Source organism: Podarcis vaucheri (assembly GCF_965113315.1).
Source record: "Podarcis vaucheri genome assembly, chromosome: 14".
NCBI lineage: Eukaryota > Metazoa > Chordata > Lepidosauria > Squamata > Lacertidae > Podarcis > Podarcis vaucheri.
Window position 1 is genome coordinate 40,474,691 of NC_138752.1, and position 16,136 is coordinate 40,490,826.

Here is a 16,136-nt window from a genome sequence, read left to right on the forward strand (position 1 = left end):
TTATTATTACTATCATTATTATTATTATTGTTAATTGCTTCATTTCGCCCAGGGCAACCCAAAGCGACCTACAACTAACTAACCAACCAACCAACCAACCAACCAACCCACCAGGTCAAAGGCCCAGTCTAGTCCTCACTGTTCTCACAACCAGCTGCCCACGGGAGGCATCAAAGCGGGACCTGACCATAAGAACCTTCTCCCCATTTGCGATTCCCAGCAACTGGTATTCTGAGGCATATTTTGACAGTGGAGGAAGAAGACAGCCACAAATGCTACGCTCTTCTTAGGAAGCAGTCTTTAGTTCTCCATGTACCTCAGTGTCTTTGGTATCAAAAACAAGAAGACGTCACCGAGGACTAAGCCAAGAGTCCCGAAAAGAAAATAGGTCCCAAACACGTTCCAGAAAGCTTTCAGGAGCGTCTTGCTTTTGCTACGTTCAGGCTGAAGCAGGATGGTGTTTTCACGACTTGCACGCTCTCTTTTAAATTTCGCGGAGTCTGCAATTCTGATCAACAAGGAAAGAGAGAGCTCTAGCCTTTCACGTACTTGGTGCATCTGAATTCCTATTATCCAAATCCTTGTAGCCTTCTTCAGAAGCAGAGGGTGGTCCATTTGGGCAAACGGGGCAGTGCCCCACCAACCTCAGTCAGCCCCCACCTACCTGCCTCCTTACCTACAGCCAGACCAGGGGGTGGCAATGGCAGCCAGCTGCTCCTCCTCCTTAGTCCGTGCAGAATTCAGCAGGGAGAAGAATAGGGACATAACTAGAATTCGTTGGCTCTGCCCATCATTGGCTCTGGTTCCACCTACTATTGGACTCCCTGCCTTTCGCCCTACAGCTCCCAATGGGCATTAGCAACTACTGCTCTCCCAGAAGTACTACTCTCATTCATTTTCATTGAATGCGTGAGCAGGTCAGCAATCTTGGGTGCTGCTGCTAGAAATGGACAAATTAGTCAATTTCAGCTTCTCCTAGTTTCTAATCCCCCCCCCTCTTAAGTTCAGTTCTCCACATTTCAACACAGATTTGCAATTGTTATTCTTTTTTAAAATGCTCATGAAAAACCCACCAGCATTTTAACACAGATTTCTCCTTATACACAGATTTTTGTACATAATTTCCCCCTAACACGCACATTTTTACAAAGCAATTTTCTATAATGTAATGAATTGCTGTATGGTATTTACCCTAGCATGTCCGTTTTTTTTACATGTTACTGGAGAACTGCACTGCAACATTCAGAGAAGTGCAAATTTCAAAGGATGCTTGTGTTGCAGTTCATGCATTGTTTCGGAAAGTGTGAATTGGGTAAGTCTGTCTTGAAAATGTGAACTGAATGTCTATAGCTGCTGCCTAACACCCAAGAACCCATAAAACTTGTCCTTGCTGGTCCAGACTCAGGGGTCATCTACATTAGGGATGGGAAACCTGTTGCCCTCCAGTTGCTGTTGCCCTCCAATTCCCACCAGCCCCGCAGCCAGCATGGCCAATGGTCAGGGCTGACAGGAATTGTAACCTAACAACTTCCAGAGAGCCACAATGTCCTGTTCTCAACAGAAGCCAGCCAGATCCCTCCTATGAAGATACCTGCTCTTCTGGAAACGTGAAGGACTAGCACCTTCCTTCCTTGGTAGTTGTTCTTATGCATACATACAAAAGGCACTTACTGCTTGGCTCTTGCACAATGCTCATTCCATGCATCTTCAATCTTGGTAACGATATCTTCAGAGGAATTTTCTCTTGCAAGTGACCACAGGTCTTCTGCTTGTAATGGCTGCCGATATCCCTTCCAGAGCAACCTATGAAACAGAGGGCGTTCGTGAAAGGGAGCACTGAGCAGAGCCTGGGATGCATATAGGCTCTGCTCAGCGCTCCCTTTAAAGAGCCGCGTGGAGTGTGTGTGCGGCTCTTGGAGGCTTTCCCCTGAGGAGGGAGAAGGGACTGACAGGCTGCCCTTCTCCCTCCTCGGGGAAAAGCCCCCAAGAGCTCCATGCAGCTCTTTAAAGGGAACGCTGAGCAGAGCCTCCCACCTGCATTCGCTCCATAAGACTCACACACATTTCCCCTTACTTTTTAGGAGGCGAAAAGTGCGTCTTATGGAGTGAAAAATACGGTAATTCGTTCTGGAGGTCCATTCTTAACCTGAAACTGTTCTTAACCTGAGGTACCACTTTAGCTAATGGGGCTTTCTGTTCTCATCCTGAAGCAAAATTCTTAACCCAAGGTACTATTTCTGGGTTAGTGGAGTCTGTAATAACCTGAAGCGTCTGTAACCCGAGATGAAAGAGGATGTTGGAAGAGTGACACTCCTCTACACTTCCTGCTTTAGTTCTATGTGCTTTTCATGGCTCACATTAATTCTACTAGGTCTGACTTTTTTACCCTGATCCCTTGGAAGTGTGAGTGTGCATGAAATATTGCCATTCTCTCCTTTTCAGAGGGGGCAGTTGATGATTGGGGTACGTAGCGGGAAGATAAGTGACCAGCCTAAGTGGCTCTCATGGCACTCACTCAAAAATCTAAATGTGCCCACAAGGTTGGGGCTCCCTGATATATATTATGAAGACTGAGAAGATGACCTGGTAAACTTTCTGAAAGAAAATCTGGCAAATTAGCCTCCTGAGGGTCAAGGACAGACAAAAGGAAGACCTTCTTCACAGTGCACAAATCTTTGTCACAAGACGCCTTGGTGACCACTGGCATTGTGAGCCAGACCGGTAATTACGTTAGCCACATGATACAACGTTGCTTATTTTCTTACCCAGCAAACCACCAAAATGTGATTTTGGAAGCAAAAGAGGCCCCAGCTTCAGGACACGGGTTCTGCAAAAGTTTAAAAGGGGGGGAAAGGACAGCTTTCAGGTCTACATACATATGCATACAATATTTGGTGCAGTGGGAAGAAGATACCTAACTGGGATCTTCAATGGTTTCTGGTTCAAAAATGTTCATCCCTAGCAACAGCATAAAGGGTCCTAACTAGGGATGGAGGAGAAATTCAATTCGGTATATATTTAAAGCCTAATCTGTACTTTCCCAAAACAATGTGGGAAGCAAAACACAGTTATCTTTAGAAATTCACACTTATCCAAATTTTGGAATGCAATTCTCTGAGCAAATAATGTTTACCAAAATTCATATTGTAGGGGTAAAAAGTCACAGAAATGAAGTTATTAGCGAAAATAACATACAAGAATGCATTACATTAGGGGAGATTGCTTGCAAAACTGTGCACGTTTCAAAACTGTGTGAGGGAAGCTATCAGCAGTTACATGTACATTGTCACTCATCCACACAATTTATTTGACTCCAAGGACCTCACATGAAGTTCTCAGAGAGCCGGTTTGAATTATGAATGAGGATAATCTATATGTCGTTTCCCCAAATCTCTCAGATGCCAGATTAATGCCATTGAACATGTGGTGCTTACTGCAGAGGCAGTGGCGGAGCTAGCCACTCAGGCAACTGATCTGCCCAGGGGGTGCAGCGATCCGCCCTGGGGGGATTTTGTCACCCCCTCGGGATGACACCTGGGGTGGCCCACCCCCACCGCACCTCTGTGCAGAGGTCTGTTGAGAAATGACCATCCAATGTGAAATGTCAAAAACCTTTCTTTAAAATAGTTCATATATGCACTTTGGGGCCATTATAGCTGAATACATATGTGTGTGTTATCTGTCTGTGTGTATAAAACAAAGTCTGCTTCTCAATTCATACCTTATTTTCCATTCTTTTAAGCTGGAATCATATGCATACTTACCTGGAAGTAAATCCTATTGAACTAAGTGGAATTTACGTCTGAGTAGACCTACATAGGACCTTTTGGTTTTTGGAGAATGTATCAACTCTTTTCCCTGTGGGAACAAGGGCTAGAAGCCTTAAAAAGAGACTTGATACCTGGCATCTTTGAGGTTCTATAAATTAAAAGCGGAAATGCTTACGGCATCATTGCCAACTTTGGAGAAGAAAGGAGGGTGGTCTACAAAGCAACAGAGGATCAGTTCCAATGTGACCAAGGTGAAACGAACGTATGAGATAACACGATGGAAGGGTTCTTCTCTGAGTCCCTGCAAAAATAAAGAAGAATTGCTTGTCATTATGTATATCTAGGAGACCATGTCCTAGAGGCAGCATTAGTTTCTCACCAGAAACAACAGCAACCAAGTGGTTTATACAGGATAAAACTATCACAGAAGTAGGGGGATACATGGAAACTGTCCATAAATAAAATCACACTATTAGAAGGAAGTCAGGAGATACAGCGGTACCTCGGACGTTGGACGTAATCTGTTCTGGAAGACCATTCAACTTCCGAAACATCTGACAACCAAGGTGCAATGAGTGGTCTGCAATTTTAACTGAGAAAAATGAGAAAAATACAGCAGAAGCTGTTTGACTTCCGAGATACATTCAAAAACGGAAGCATTTACTTCTGGGTTTTCAGCATTCTAAAACCGAAATATTCGGCTTCCGAGATGTACGAAAACCGTGGTACCACTGTATTAGCTTTCTTCAGAAAGCGAGGAGACTCTCGTGCCACATGATGAGATACTGGGCCAAACCCAAGGTGTTAATAGTAGCATATAAAGCCTTAAGTGTCTTGGGATTCAAGCACCAAAAAGGGTGTCTTCTCTAACACCCAGCATCTCAGAGCCTACAATCAGAAAGCATGGCCTCATTGGTGGTGCCACCATTGGAGGTTACCGGGTTGGCATTGACCCATGACAGGGCCTTTTCAGTGGCAGTTCCTAGTTTGTGGAATGCCCTCCCTGGTTGAGGTATAAGAGCAGCAGGAGTCTCCTAACAACTCTCAGCACCCTTAACACACTACAGCTCCCAGAATTCTTTGGGGGATGGCATGGCTGTTCAAAGTGGCAGCATGGTGCTTTAGGCCAAGGCCCGAAAAAGACTTAATATGGAGGTTGGTTGGCCAAAATACTGCGAGATAATAGAAAAAGTTGGAGACAAGTGGAGGCTGCAGAGCCTAGATAAATTAAAAAATAAGGTGCAAGACTGGTTACATTATGCTCAAATTCAAGAGGTTTTCAAAAATGACAAAAAAATAGGTTTCCAGGTGGAAAAATCGAAGTTGGAGACAGAACTACTTGAACCAAAGACTAAGGTTCTTTCAAGAATGTATAACTTGTTGCTTAAATGGAACACACAGGATGAGACGGTTAAATCAGCCATGATAAAATGGGCACAGGATATTGGGTATAACATCATGTTTGAGGACTGGGAAAGGTTATGGACCACCAATATGAAATTTACGGCATGTAATGCCCTGAAAGAAAATATTATGAAAATGATATATAGGTGGTACATGACCCCAGTCAAACTTGCAAAGATATATCACCTGTCTGATAACAAATGTTGGAAATGTAAGGAGGCTGAAGGGACATTCTTTCACCTCTGGTGGACTTGCCCGAAAGTGAAGGCCTTCTGGGAAATGATTTATAATGAGTTAAAGAAGGTGTTTAAGTATACCTTTCCCAAGAAACCAGAGGCCTTCCTGCTGGGTATTGTTGGCCAGAAAGTGTTAAAGAAGGATAGAATTTTTTTTCTGTATGCAACTACAGCAGCAATAATTCTTATTGCTAAATACTGGAAGACACAAGATTTACCCACGCTGGAAGAATGGCAGATGCAATTGATGGATTATATGGAACTGGCTGAAATGACTGGCAGAATCCGAGACTTGGGAGAAGAAACAATGGAGGAGGACTGGAAAAAAATTTAAGGACTATTTACAAAAACATTATAAGTTATATGAATGTTGAGAATTTGCATGGTTTGGAAAGTCTAGCTTCAGCAACAAAACTTGATGATTTGGGAAATTAAGTTATAACTTCGAAAAGACCAAAGATTTAAGTAAATTTTACGCTTATTTTAGAGCAAAAGTATTTTGATAATAAGTATTTCAAACTTAAACTATAACAATTTGAAAGTACAAAAAAACGCATGAAACAAGGTAACAATTTGTTGATATCTTTATGGCAAATAATGCAGGGTGGGGGAGATGTGGGGAAGTCCAATTGGTTATGAAAAAATATTCTGGAAAGATGAATTTTTTTTCTATCTTTTTTCTTTTCTTTCTTTGTTCTGTTGCAACTGTTGTTTGTCTGACTATATATCTGTATTTTGAAAAAAAGTAATAAAAAATTATTACAAAAAACAAACAAAACAAAACAAAGTGGCAGCATGGTGCTTTAAATGTATGGTATAAATGTGGCCTCAGAGGCCTAGTGCCTCAGACCCAGTGGACCCTCTAGATACAAAATTAATTCATTCCGGGGGTCCGTGGACACCCCAAAAATTACTTAAATAGAGGCCCCTCTTCTGCGCACGTGCAAGGTGAACAGAGTGCTTCTGCGCATGTGTTTGCAACCTGAAAGTTACGTTACCCAAAGGTAACGCAACCAGAGGGTCCACTGTATATAGCCACTATGAGTAAGCAATTATAAACTTATAATTATGGACTTACACCTACCACACCATGTTGTATTTTGGAGCTAAAGGGAACGATAGAAGAGAAGAAGAAGAGTAACCAATACACCAGCAAAACGCCCGAAGACTGCACACCTTTCAGTCGTTCCATCTGGGTTAGAAATATCACCAGGACCTTTAAAAAAAAAAGAGGCAGGAAAACAAGATGCTTCATATAAAACATTTTAAAAACATGGTCCTACTAGGTTCAAATTTATTTCTATCTAGCCATCAAATCAACATGACAAAAACGTTGAACAGCATGAGAGTAACACAGGGTAACGTCAACAGAAATTGCTTTAGACCCAAATGCAAAGTACATCCAATATAAACAACCCTTAAAATGCCCAGTATCACTGGCAGCTGGTAACATGCCCGTCTTTTCAAACATGGTAAAACAAGTCTGTGCAAATTGGGGTGGGGGTGGGGGAAGTAACACCTAAAGGAATAAAAGCATGAAACAGACTTAAAAGTCTGAGTCTTCCCGGCAAGACACAGCATTTTTTTTTTTTTTACAATGTTTTCGTTGTAAAAAGCTAAAAGTCCTGCTAAAACACAATCCCGTTCGTAAGAAATGGTCACACAATTGGACCAAATGGGTCTCCAGATCTTAATCGGGACCCTAGCGGGGAAGGTATGGGGTACTTTGGGGCTGGAGGTGTTTTAACCCTTTACTTGTGTTATTCTGGATCATGCCCAACACTTGGAATATTCACTGGGGAATTAAAAAAAAAAACAACTTTCTTTTTTCAAGGTAGGGCCATGGCTTTGTGGTACAGCATCTGTCTTGCAGGCAGGTGTGTCTCCCTGTGATTGTACCTGAGACCCTCTGGATGCAAAGCAGGTGCTCTACCACTGAGCTACAACCTTCTGCACACTTCTATGTGGCATTCCTTCAGGTATTTGAAGAGCTCTGCTCCCTCTCCCTTCAGTCTCCTCCAGCTGAAGCATGACCAATTCCTTTCTCATGTGCGCACTGATTTTGAAGAGGATCAGGAAGTTTTGGTTTGTTGTTTTTTAAAAAAAGAGGTGCAATGTGAAAAACACAAGAGAAAATTGTTATGTATTAAAGTTTTCACCCTGGTCCATAGGCGCCGACTCCATGGGGCCTGAGGGGGCCCGAGCCCCCTCAAAAATTTGTTTGGGGGGGCTCTGCCCCCCCAATAATTTAAGAAAATTATTAGGCACCTTGCCAAAAACCGCGCAGGGGACTCCGGCGCGCGCCTCCCAAAGTGACCGGGAGCTCCTGAGAAGGGGCGGGCAGGTCGGTCAGTCAAAGGAAGACCCCCCAGTGGCGGGACTTTAGAAAGGAATGGAGCCGCGGGGCCGAGGAACGGCGTATTCGTCGCCGGCGAGGGACTGGGGTGAGGGGAGAATGGAGGGGACGGGAGTTCCCGCCGCCAGAGCGGGGCTTTTTTTCTGGGTTCGGCTAAGGTGACGTTGGTAAGAGGAGGTGGCCGCCTCCCGGCGCAAAGCCTGGGGAGGGCAGGCCGGTTCTTGCATGCAAAAGCACCACTGCCATCCTGCCGCCAGTATGGACCCCGGTATGGGCCCCCCCAATATTTTTTATAAGTCGGCGCCCCTGCCCTGGTCACAAAGGGGTATTGTGTATATACCGTATTTTTCCGCACTATAGGGGCACCGGCCCATAGGGCGCACCTAGTTTTCAGGGGGGGAAATCAAGGAAAAAAATATGATTCCCCCCCCCCAAGCTCTGGGAGCAGCGGACAGGCTGCACGCAGCCTGTGCACTACTCCAAGACCTTCTCCCTGCTTTTGCGGGAGGTGGCGGAATTCCCCCACCTCCCGCAAAAGCCCACAGGAGCCGTGCGCAACTCCTGCGAGCTTTTCGACCAGGAGGGAGAAGGGACTGAAATGGCCAGTCAGTCCCTTGTCCCTCCTCGGGGGAAAAGCCCCCAAGAGCGACACACTCTTTAAAGGGTATGCGGCTCTTATGGGCTTTTCTACGAGGTGGGGGAATTCCCCCCCCCTTGTAGAAAAGCCAGCAGAAGCCGCGCACCCTTTAAAGAGTGCACGGCTTCTGCGTGCTTTTGCGGGAGGTGGGGGGATTCCCCCATCTCTCGCAAAAGCCCCCAAGAGCGCATGGCTTCTGCGGGAGGTGGGGGAATTCCCCCACCTCATAGAAAAGCCCGCAGAATCCGTGCAGCCTTTAAAGAGCGCGTGGCTCCTGTAGGCTTTTCGACCCAGCTTGTGGGGCTGGCGGTGGAGGGGAAGCGCTGCTTCCCCCCACCGCCAGCCTCAAAGAGCAGACTCTCCTGGCTTCAGTGAAAGCAACGCGAAGCCTCCGGAGCGCAGGCTTCGGAGGCTTCGCGTTGCTATCGCTGAAGCCAAGGAGCCTGCATTCGCCCCATAGGACTCACACACATTTCCCCTTCATTTTTGGAGGGGAAAAAGTGCGTCCTATGGGGTGAAAAATACGGTAGTTTTCACTCAGGTCCACGTAAGTTAATTTAGGCAGGAAACCCTGGGCTGCTGTTGTTACAATATTGACAGCCGGCCGCCTATAAAAGCAGGCTGGCTGAGCTGTTTGCTGTTCAGTTCAGTTCCAGCTTATTTATAAAGAACTACTAAGAGAAATCTCTGTGTCGTCTGCTATGTCCACCCACTACTTAATAAAAATAATAAGCGTTACCATTGTGACCACTTGCAAAGGAGGAGCAATGATAAATCCTGGTGCACGAGGAATTCCTTGGGTTGCTTCCCAAAGGATGTAGAAGGCAGTTGACAGACACAGCAAGAGCAAAGCAAAGCCAAGAACCTGGAAACAGGGAGAATGCCTCAATTAGAACAGCAGACTCAAAGGAAAGAGTGGGTGTGAAAGGGGCAAAACAAGGCATCAACATCTCACCTGTTTCTTTCTAGTCATGAAGGATTTTAACTTCTACTCAGAGCAGACGTATTGAACTCATTTAGGTTCATTCATTTCAATGGATCCAATGACTAAAACTTAGTAAAACCCTGAGGAAACAGAGGCATAAGTGTGCCTCCAGGTGACAGGTTCACAGAGTATTTGTCTTGATTTGCTTGCACATAGCTTACACAAGGTTCAACTATGTCCAGTCTTATTTAGTGGGGCTGCCTTTGAATATACTGTGAAATTTCCATTGGTTCAAACCGGCTGGGGTTCCCTTCACGTCTCCCATAACTCATTCTAAAACATCTGCATTGGTTGTCAGTTCATTTCCAGGCCCAGTTCAAGGTGCTCACATTAGTATTGTTGTTGTTTAGTCTTTTAGTCGTGTCCGACTCTTCGTGACCCCCTGGACCAGAGCATGCCAGGCACTCCTGTCTTCCACTGCCTCCCGCAGTTTGGTCAAACTCATGCTGGTAGCTTCGAGAACACTGTCCAACCATCTTGTCCTCTGTTGTCCCCTTCTTCTTGTGCCCTTAATCTTTCCCAACATCAGGGTCTTTTCCAGGGAGTCTTCTCTTCTCATGAGGTGGCCAAAGTATTGGAGCCTCAGCTTCAGGATCTGTCCTTCCAGTGAGCACTCAGGGCTGATTTCCTTCAGAATGGATAGGTTTGATCTTCTTGCAGTCCATGGGACACTCAAGAGTCTCCTCCAGCATGGCCCCAAATACCTCTTCCCCAACAGACCCTGGGGGCTTGGGTATTATGATCAACAGATAGGGCGCTATTGGTTGTTCCACCACCCTCAAAAGCTTGGCCAGTGTCCTGGGGCCTTCTCTGTGTCAGCCCCATTGTGACTCTCTGCCCACAGAAGTGTGTCTTCATTCTGTAGTGAGTGCTGAAGAGATACCTCTTTTATCTGGCTTTTGATACCCGAGGTGTAGACTTTTAGGACCTGTCTTATTTCTGTGATTGTACGTTGTTTCGAAATGGGTTTAATATTGGTTTTTAATGATTCTAACCCGCCCTGAGACCTTAAGGTGAAGGGTGGGTTGTAGCTGTTGATAATAATAAAGCATTTGTTCTGATTTGCTGAACTTTGGGCTCTCAAATTTCAGTGGTGCCCCATGTGGTGCTAAAATTCGGCGCCTCTCGCTCTCCATTCTAAAGCATTATTTTGGCGCCCCATGCAGCATGGCAACCACCTCTGAGAGGCAGGTTATATGACAATGAGCATACCAAATTCATCCTGATTTGCTTGTGCATTTTAAAATACGTTTCCCCACAAATCCTCCATTTGTTGCACACTTTTCAGTGCATTCCCCACCACTTTCCTAACCACAAAAAGGCCCTTGGTTGTTTTTTTTTAAAAAGTGGATTCATTAAACTACGATGACGGGGTCTGGAGAGCCTTACCATTTTTGCTTTGAAGATAGCTGACATCCTGATGTAACCTCTGCAGTTTTTCCTAAGATAGAGGTAATAGACAGGGAAAGAGACCCAAAGGTAGACACATGGAATCCAAATCAGCACGGTACTCTCAAAACATGAAGTGAAGCGTGGGGTAGCTGTATGCCATGTCTGGTTCCAATCCTGCAACGACAGAAGAGCATGAATGCTAAAGTTTTAAAGCAGGGAGGGACAACCCGTGTTCAGTTGAGGACCACTTTCAGTCTTGAGGGCTGCATACTGGCAGCAGGTGGTATCAGAGTAAAAAGTGGGCATGGTTGTCAGGCAGAGCTATAAGAAGGTGAGGGCACCCTTTATTATTATTTTTAAAAGAAATAAAACTGAACCTGGGACTTTTTATATGCAAGGCATGTGCTCTGCCACAGAACTAGGGTACTTTTATAATCTGATTCCCAGTTCAAAATGCTTGGAAATCAGACATGCACCAAAGCCATTTCTATGTATACTGAATGCAGTATGCAGAAAAGCGCTTTGCACATGCTATGGGGCATGCCCTTAAGAGGGAACAGCCAGAATTGCAATGTTTTAGCTAGCTGATTGTTTATTTTAGATGTGATTATTGTTGTTTTACTGAGGTAACTACCTAGCCATGATAGATATATAGACACCGTGAAAGGGAGTGTATGGCTGTTCCAAATAAATTAATGCACTGTAAACATTTTTCAAAATTGACCCTGCTTTGTATCCTGAGTGTTTTTGCCTGGCTGGAATGTGTCCTTGAACTCTGTTCATGCCTCTTGCTTGTGTCGGAAAAAAGCCGACTGTGCAAAGGCAGAATTTACATTTGATTTTCTACCTACTTTTGCCTCTGGGACTTAGATCTGAATAGATGTTTAGAGGATTTAACTGATAAATAAATCAACAGATAAAATTGTACCGTCATTTTAAAGCAGTACTGACTCCATCTCATGCCCTAATTTTCAAATATTAAGGTGCAAAAGGGAATAACTTCAGCTGCAGTCTATGAGAAAAGATTACCACATTTGGATGTGTGTGTGTGTTCTAATTGCCACAGAAGTCCAAAGTTTCTCAACGGTACACAGATACTGACAGATCAGTAAGGAAAGTTTAACAGGACCGTTGACTAGCCTGGCTTCTTGCTCATTGAGCCTGCCTCCAGAATGAATTTAGGGGAGAAATCAGGAACTTAGCATTAAAGAGAGATGAAAACAGTGGTTGTCTGGTGCCCCGCTGCGGCTGGAAGGTGGGGAGGCCCAATAGTAGGAGGGGCCAGAGCCAATTAGAGGCGGAGCCATCTAATTCTAGTTTTGTCCCCATCCTCCTCCCTGCTGAGGTCTACAAGGGGCAGCACTGCAACCGGGGCTTTGTATACATTTGTGGCTTAAAATGCACATACTCACACCCCTGGCTGTGTTTCAAGTTGACTTTGCACATTGCTGTATACACCAGAGAGGGGCTGAGGATATCTTCACCGGATGCATGTTACATGTTTAGATTCCATGCGCTTGCAACTCTCATGCCCCTTGATTCCCATTCAGGAAGGTGTCATCTGCACATGTGCAACAGCTTTCTCAAGAGCACACACCTCGGCTTCACTGCGGAACCGAAGGCAGCTTGCCTTTTCGTATCAGATGCAAGCAGGCCTGAGGGGCAACGCATCAGACAGCAGTATTCCTCAAGAAACTATGGGATAACTATGGGTGTGTGCCAAGCTCATGTGTGGACAGCCAAGCACAGGGCCAGGGCCTTTTCAGTACTGGCCCTGACTTGGTGGAATGCTCTGTCACAAGAGACTAGGGCCCTGTGGGACTTGACATCTTTCTGCAGGGCCTGCAAGACAGAGCTGTTCCGCCTGGCCTTTGGTTTGGACTCGGTCTGACCCTTATGTTTCCCTCCCCTTAAGGTCCTGATTTAGTGGCTACTTTAAAATGAGGCTGCATTTTAAATTGCATTTTAACATGTATTTTAAATTGGTCCCCCCTCTTCCCCCCCATTATGTTTTTACTGTGATTTTATTGGTGTTAGCTGCCTGGCTGGGGAGGGCGGGGTATAAATAAATATTATTATTATTATTATTATTATTATTATTATTATTATTATTATTATTATCATCATGTGTGCCCAGCTTGCAACGCCAGTGAGGAGAGAGGGCATGTGTACACAGTCTTAGGAGGAGAAAGCTGACAGCCACCCCCACCCCCACTGGAAGATAGAACAAGGGGAGGGGAGAAATGAGGTTGGTGGGAGAGTGACCCATTCGCCCTACCACACCAGGAAAACACGTGGCATGGCCCCTTACCTCTCTGTGTACAAGTGGGTGTGCATTGCTTAGTTGTGCAAGAGGGACAGCGAGCAGGAGCTGTAAACGCTATGGAGCAAAGAGGCCACCAGATCTACTTTCTCTCTTGTTGCAGCTCACCCAGAAAACTTTGCCCAGCTGAGACATGTGGCTGACACTCACCCACAGCTCTGCAAACTGATCCTCCTTGGATCTGCACAGCCAGCTCACTCCGCTCATGGTTCCTGCTTGTTGCCTTCTCAGCAGCCACTCCTGATCTTCCGCAGCTGCTCCAGTCTGCTGTCTAGTCTCTTTTCCACAATTCCTGCCCCCTTTGGCTTGAGAACTGCCTCTTTCAAGGGGCGGGGATTCAACTAGCCTCTTTAGCATGGACCTGTTTTGCCAAGGGCATGCCTTCAGCAGATACTGTACAGGTTTTTTTTTGTTTAAAAAAAAAAGGGGGGGGGTAATTTTAAATATGCCCAAATGGAGAAAATGGGAGATTATTATTATTAATTTCATTTTTGAACTGCTTCCTGTGGGGCATCCTGAAGCAATGTACAACATAATTACTGTAACACATAAAACAGTCACATATATAAACAATTAGAATAACTGCACATATGAAAACATTTTAAAGCCACAATTATAAATATAAGAAACCGTTTAGAGCAACAGCACCTGAAACTGCAATATCAATTCAAATGCAAAGCAAATCTAAACCGGGATAAATAATTTAGGAGGCTTCTTGAGGACTCTTCCAACCCTACAAAAGAGGAACGGCTTTAGCAGGCTCCAAAAAGACAATAGAAGAAAGGCATATTAGTATGTCTGATGTGCAGTGGGAGGGAGTTCCAAAGGGTAGGTGTGTTTGGGCTGCTAGCGTGCCAGACATTTAAAGCACACCCTGCCAAAGAATCATGGGAACTGTAGTTTACCCCTCATAGAAATTCCCAGCAGCCTTAGCAGATTTACAATTCCCAGATTTCTTTTTGTTGTGGGGGTGGGATGTGCTTTGAATGAATGCTGTGTAAAAGGCCCAATTCCAATAGGGTGCAGAGAATGGACGCCTTCTGCAGGGTGTCCCCTCCTGCACTACATTGGGACAGTTTGGGTAGGTAAGGGGTGAGATGATCTTTTAGCATGTCTGGGTAATTGTACTGGAGCGCCAAAGAAACATTTTAATGCATGTATGTCTGGCAACCCTAAACCATCCCTCCAGTGGCGTAGCATGGGTTGTCAGCACCCGGGGCAAGGCAAGTAATTTGCGCCCCCTAACCCATGGATTTGCGCCCCCTAACCCGTGGATTTGCACCCCCTAACCCTATGCCCCAGATGTTGCGCCCGGTGCGGCCGGCCCCTCCTGCACCCCCCACGCTACGCCACTGCATCCCTCTCAACGCAGAAGGGCAGAAAGTGAGCTGGATTCCTGCTACAAGCAAAAGGGGTTTTCTGAGGCTGCTGTAGTAAAGTCCAGCGGGGCTCGGGCAGCAGGTTTGTTATAAAATAACCGGATAAACCAAAAACTGGTAAATGATTCTCCCAAGCTGCAAAGCAGCCCCTGATTTAGCAACAGCAAGTGCAATGGGCTTCATGCCACCTGCTCAGCTTTGTGGTGTGTGATTTTATTGCTTAAGTAATCCACCTCAGGAATACCATGGCCACTTCTGTCTTCTTCAGCATGCAAACTTTGGAACTCCCTGCCTGTTGACATCAGTCAGTTACTCTTTTTGATGCAATGCTAAAAACATTTTTGTTTAGGCAAGCCTATCCAGGCATGTATAATGTTGACATTAAACTGAGTTTTTAGTTCATCTTTGATTTAAATCTTGTTTGAAATTTTAAGTACAGTAGTTGTTTTCAAACTTTTTTTTTACTGATAAATTCATTGTTTCATCTTTCTGTAAAGTGCTTTGAGTTGTTGGGTTGTTGTTGTTTTTTACCATCAAGCAGTTTATAAATTTTATGACAAATAAATAAAATGAACAGAAATCAATCAATAATAATTTCTTTGCCAGTTTTCTTAAGCAGGTTTGCTGAGGAGTTAAGCCTCATTGCATATCAATGGGAACTTATCAAGTCAGCAGAGACTTGCAGCTCTGTCCCAACCAGGTTTACTCAGAAGTAAGTTCCATACTGAGGTTAAACATTAGAGCGCTTAAGAGTGTAGCTCGACTGCACAATCCTTCCTTCAGAAATAACAGCACAATCCTAACCAAGGCTGCATAAAGCACTATGCATTTAAAAGCAAATGGCTTTCCTCAAGGACTCCTGGGAACTGTAGTTTGCCCCTCACAAAGTTACAACTCCCACAACACTTAAAGCTCCCAGGGTTATATCCTACTTTTCCTCCAAATGAGCTCAAGGTGGGTACACACAGTTCCCCACAGACTTCATTTCATTCTCACAACAACCCTGTGAGGTAGGCTAGACGGCGACCGGCCCTGGGTCACCTGTGAGCTTCATGACTTAGTGGGAATTCGAACTCTGGCCTCCCAGTCTGACACTCTAACCACTAAGCCACACTTCTGTTCTAGGGACAAAGATGAGAGCTGTTTCCTAGTTCTGCTGGATCTCTCAGCGGCGTTTGATACCATCGACCATAACATCCTTCTGGACCGTCTAGAGGGGTTGGGAGCTGGGGGCACTGTTATACAGTGGTTTCGCTCCTTCCTCCTGGGCCGGGTTCAGAAAGTGGTGGTGGGGGATGAGTGTTCAGACCCCTGGGCTCTCACTTGTGGGGTGCCTCAGGGTTCTGTCCTCTCCCCCATGCTTTTCAACATCTACATGCAGCCGCTGGGAGAGATCATCAGGGGGTTTGGGCTGGGTGTTCATCAGTATGCAGATGATACCCAGCTCTACCTCTCTTTCAAATCAGAACCAGTGAAGGCGGTGACAGTCCTGTGTCAGTGTCTGGAGGCGGTTGGAGGATGGATGGCGGCAAACGGATTGAGATTGAATCCTGACAAGACAGAAGTACTGTTTCTGGGGGACAGGAGGCGGGCAGGTGTGGGGGATTCCCTGGTCCTGAATGGGGTAACCGTGCCCCTGAAGGACCAGGTGCGC

The 16,136-nt window shown here is 45.4% G+C and overlaps 1 protein-coding gene across 9 annotated transcripts in view; it reads right to left on the reverse strand.

Annotated features, from left to right (window-relative positions):
* Positions 1 to 14,283, reverse strand: part of ABCC6 (ATP binding cassette subfamily C member 6) — a 43,317-nt gene extending 29,034 nt beyond the window's left edge. For 3 of the 9 annotated variants that reach the window (XR_014213762.1, XR_014213763.1, XM_082200015.1), the window contains exons 1-8: positions 13,254 to 14,283; positions 10,778 to 10,954; positions 9,143 to 9,268; positions 6,489 to 6,626; positions 3,946 to 4,071; positions 2,766 to 2,827; positions 1,672 to 1,803; positions 317 to 508 (exon numbers count right to left, since the gene is read on the reverse strand). Coding sequence is in view for 6 of the 9 variants with exons in the window: in XM_082200015.1 (XP_082056141.1) it covers positions 317 to 508; positions 1,672 to 1,803; positions 2,766 to 2,827; positions 3,946 to 4,071; positions 6,489 to 6,626; positions 9,143 to 9,268; positions 10,778 to 10,954; positions 13,254 to 13,637 (1,337 nt within the window). In the remaining 3 variants the exon portion in view is untranslated. Of the gene's footprint in view, positions 1 to 316; positions 509 to 1,671; positions 1,804 to 2,765; positions 2,828 to 3,945; positions 4,072 to 4,272; positions 4,363 to 6,488; positions 6,627 to 9,142; positions 9,269 to 10,777; positions 10,955 to 13,091; positions 13,228 to 13,253 lie in introns of those variants that run through there. The other 6 variants (XR_014213761.1, XM_082200017.1, XM_082200016.1 and 3 more) reach the window with 6 other exon arrangements.
* Positions 14,284 to 16,136: the final 1,853 nt, after the last annotated feature.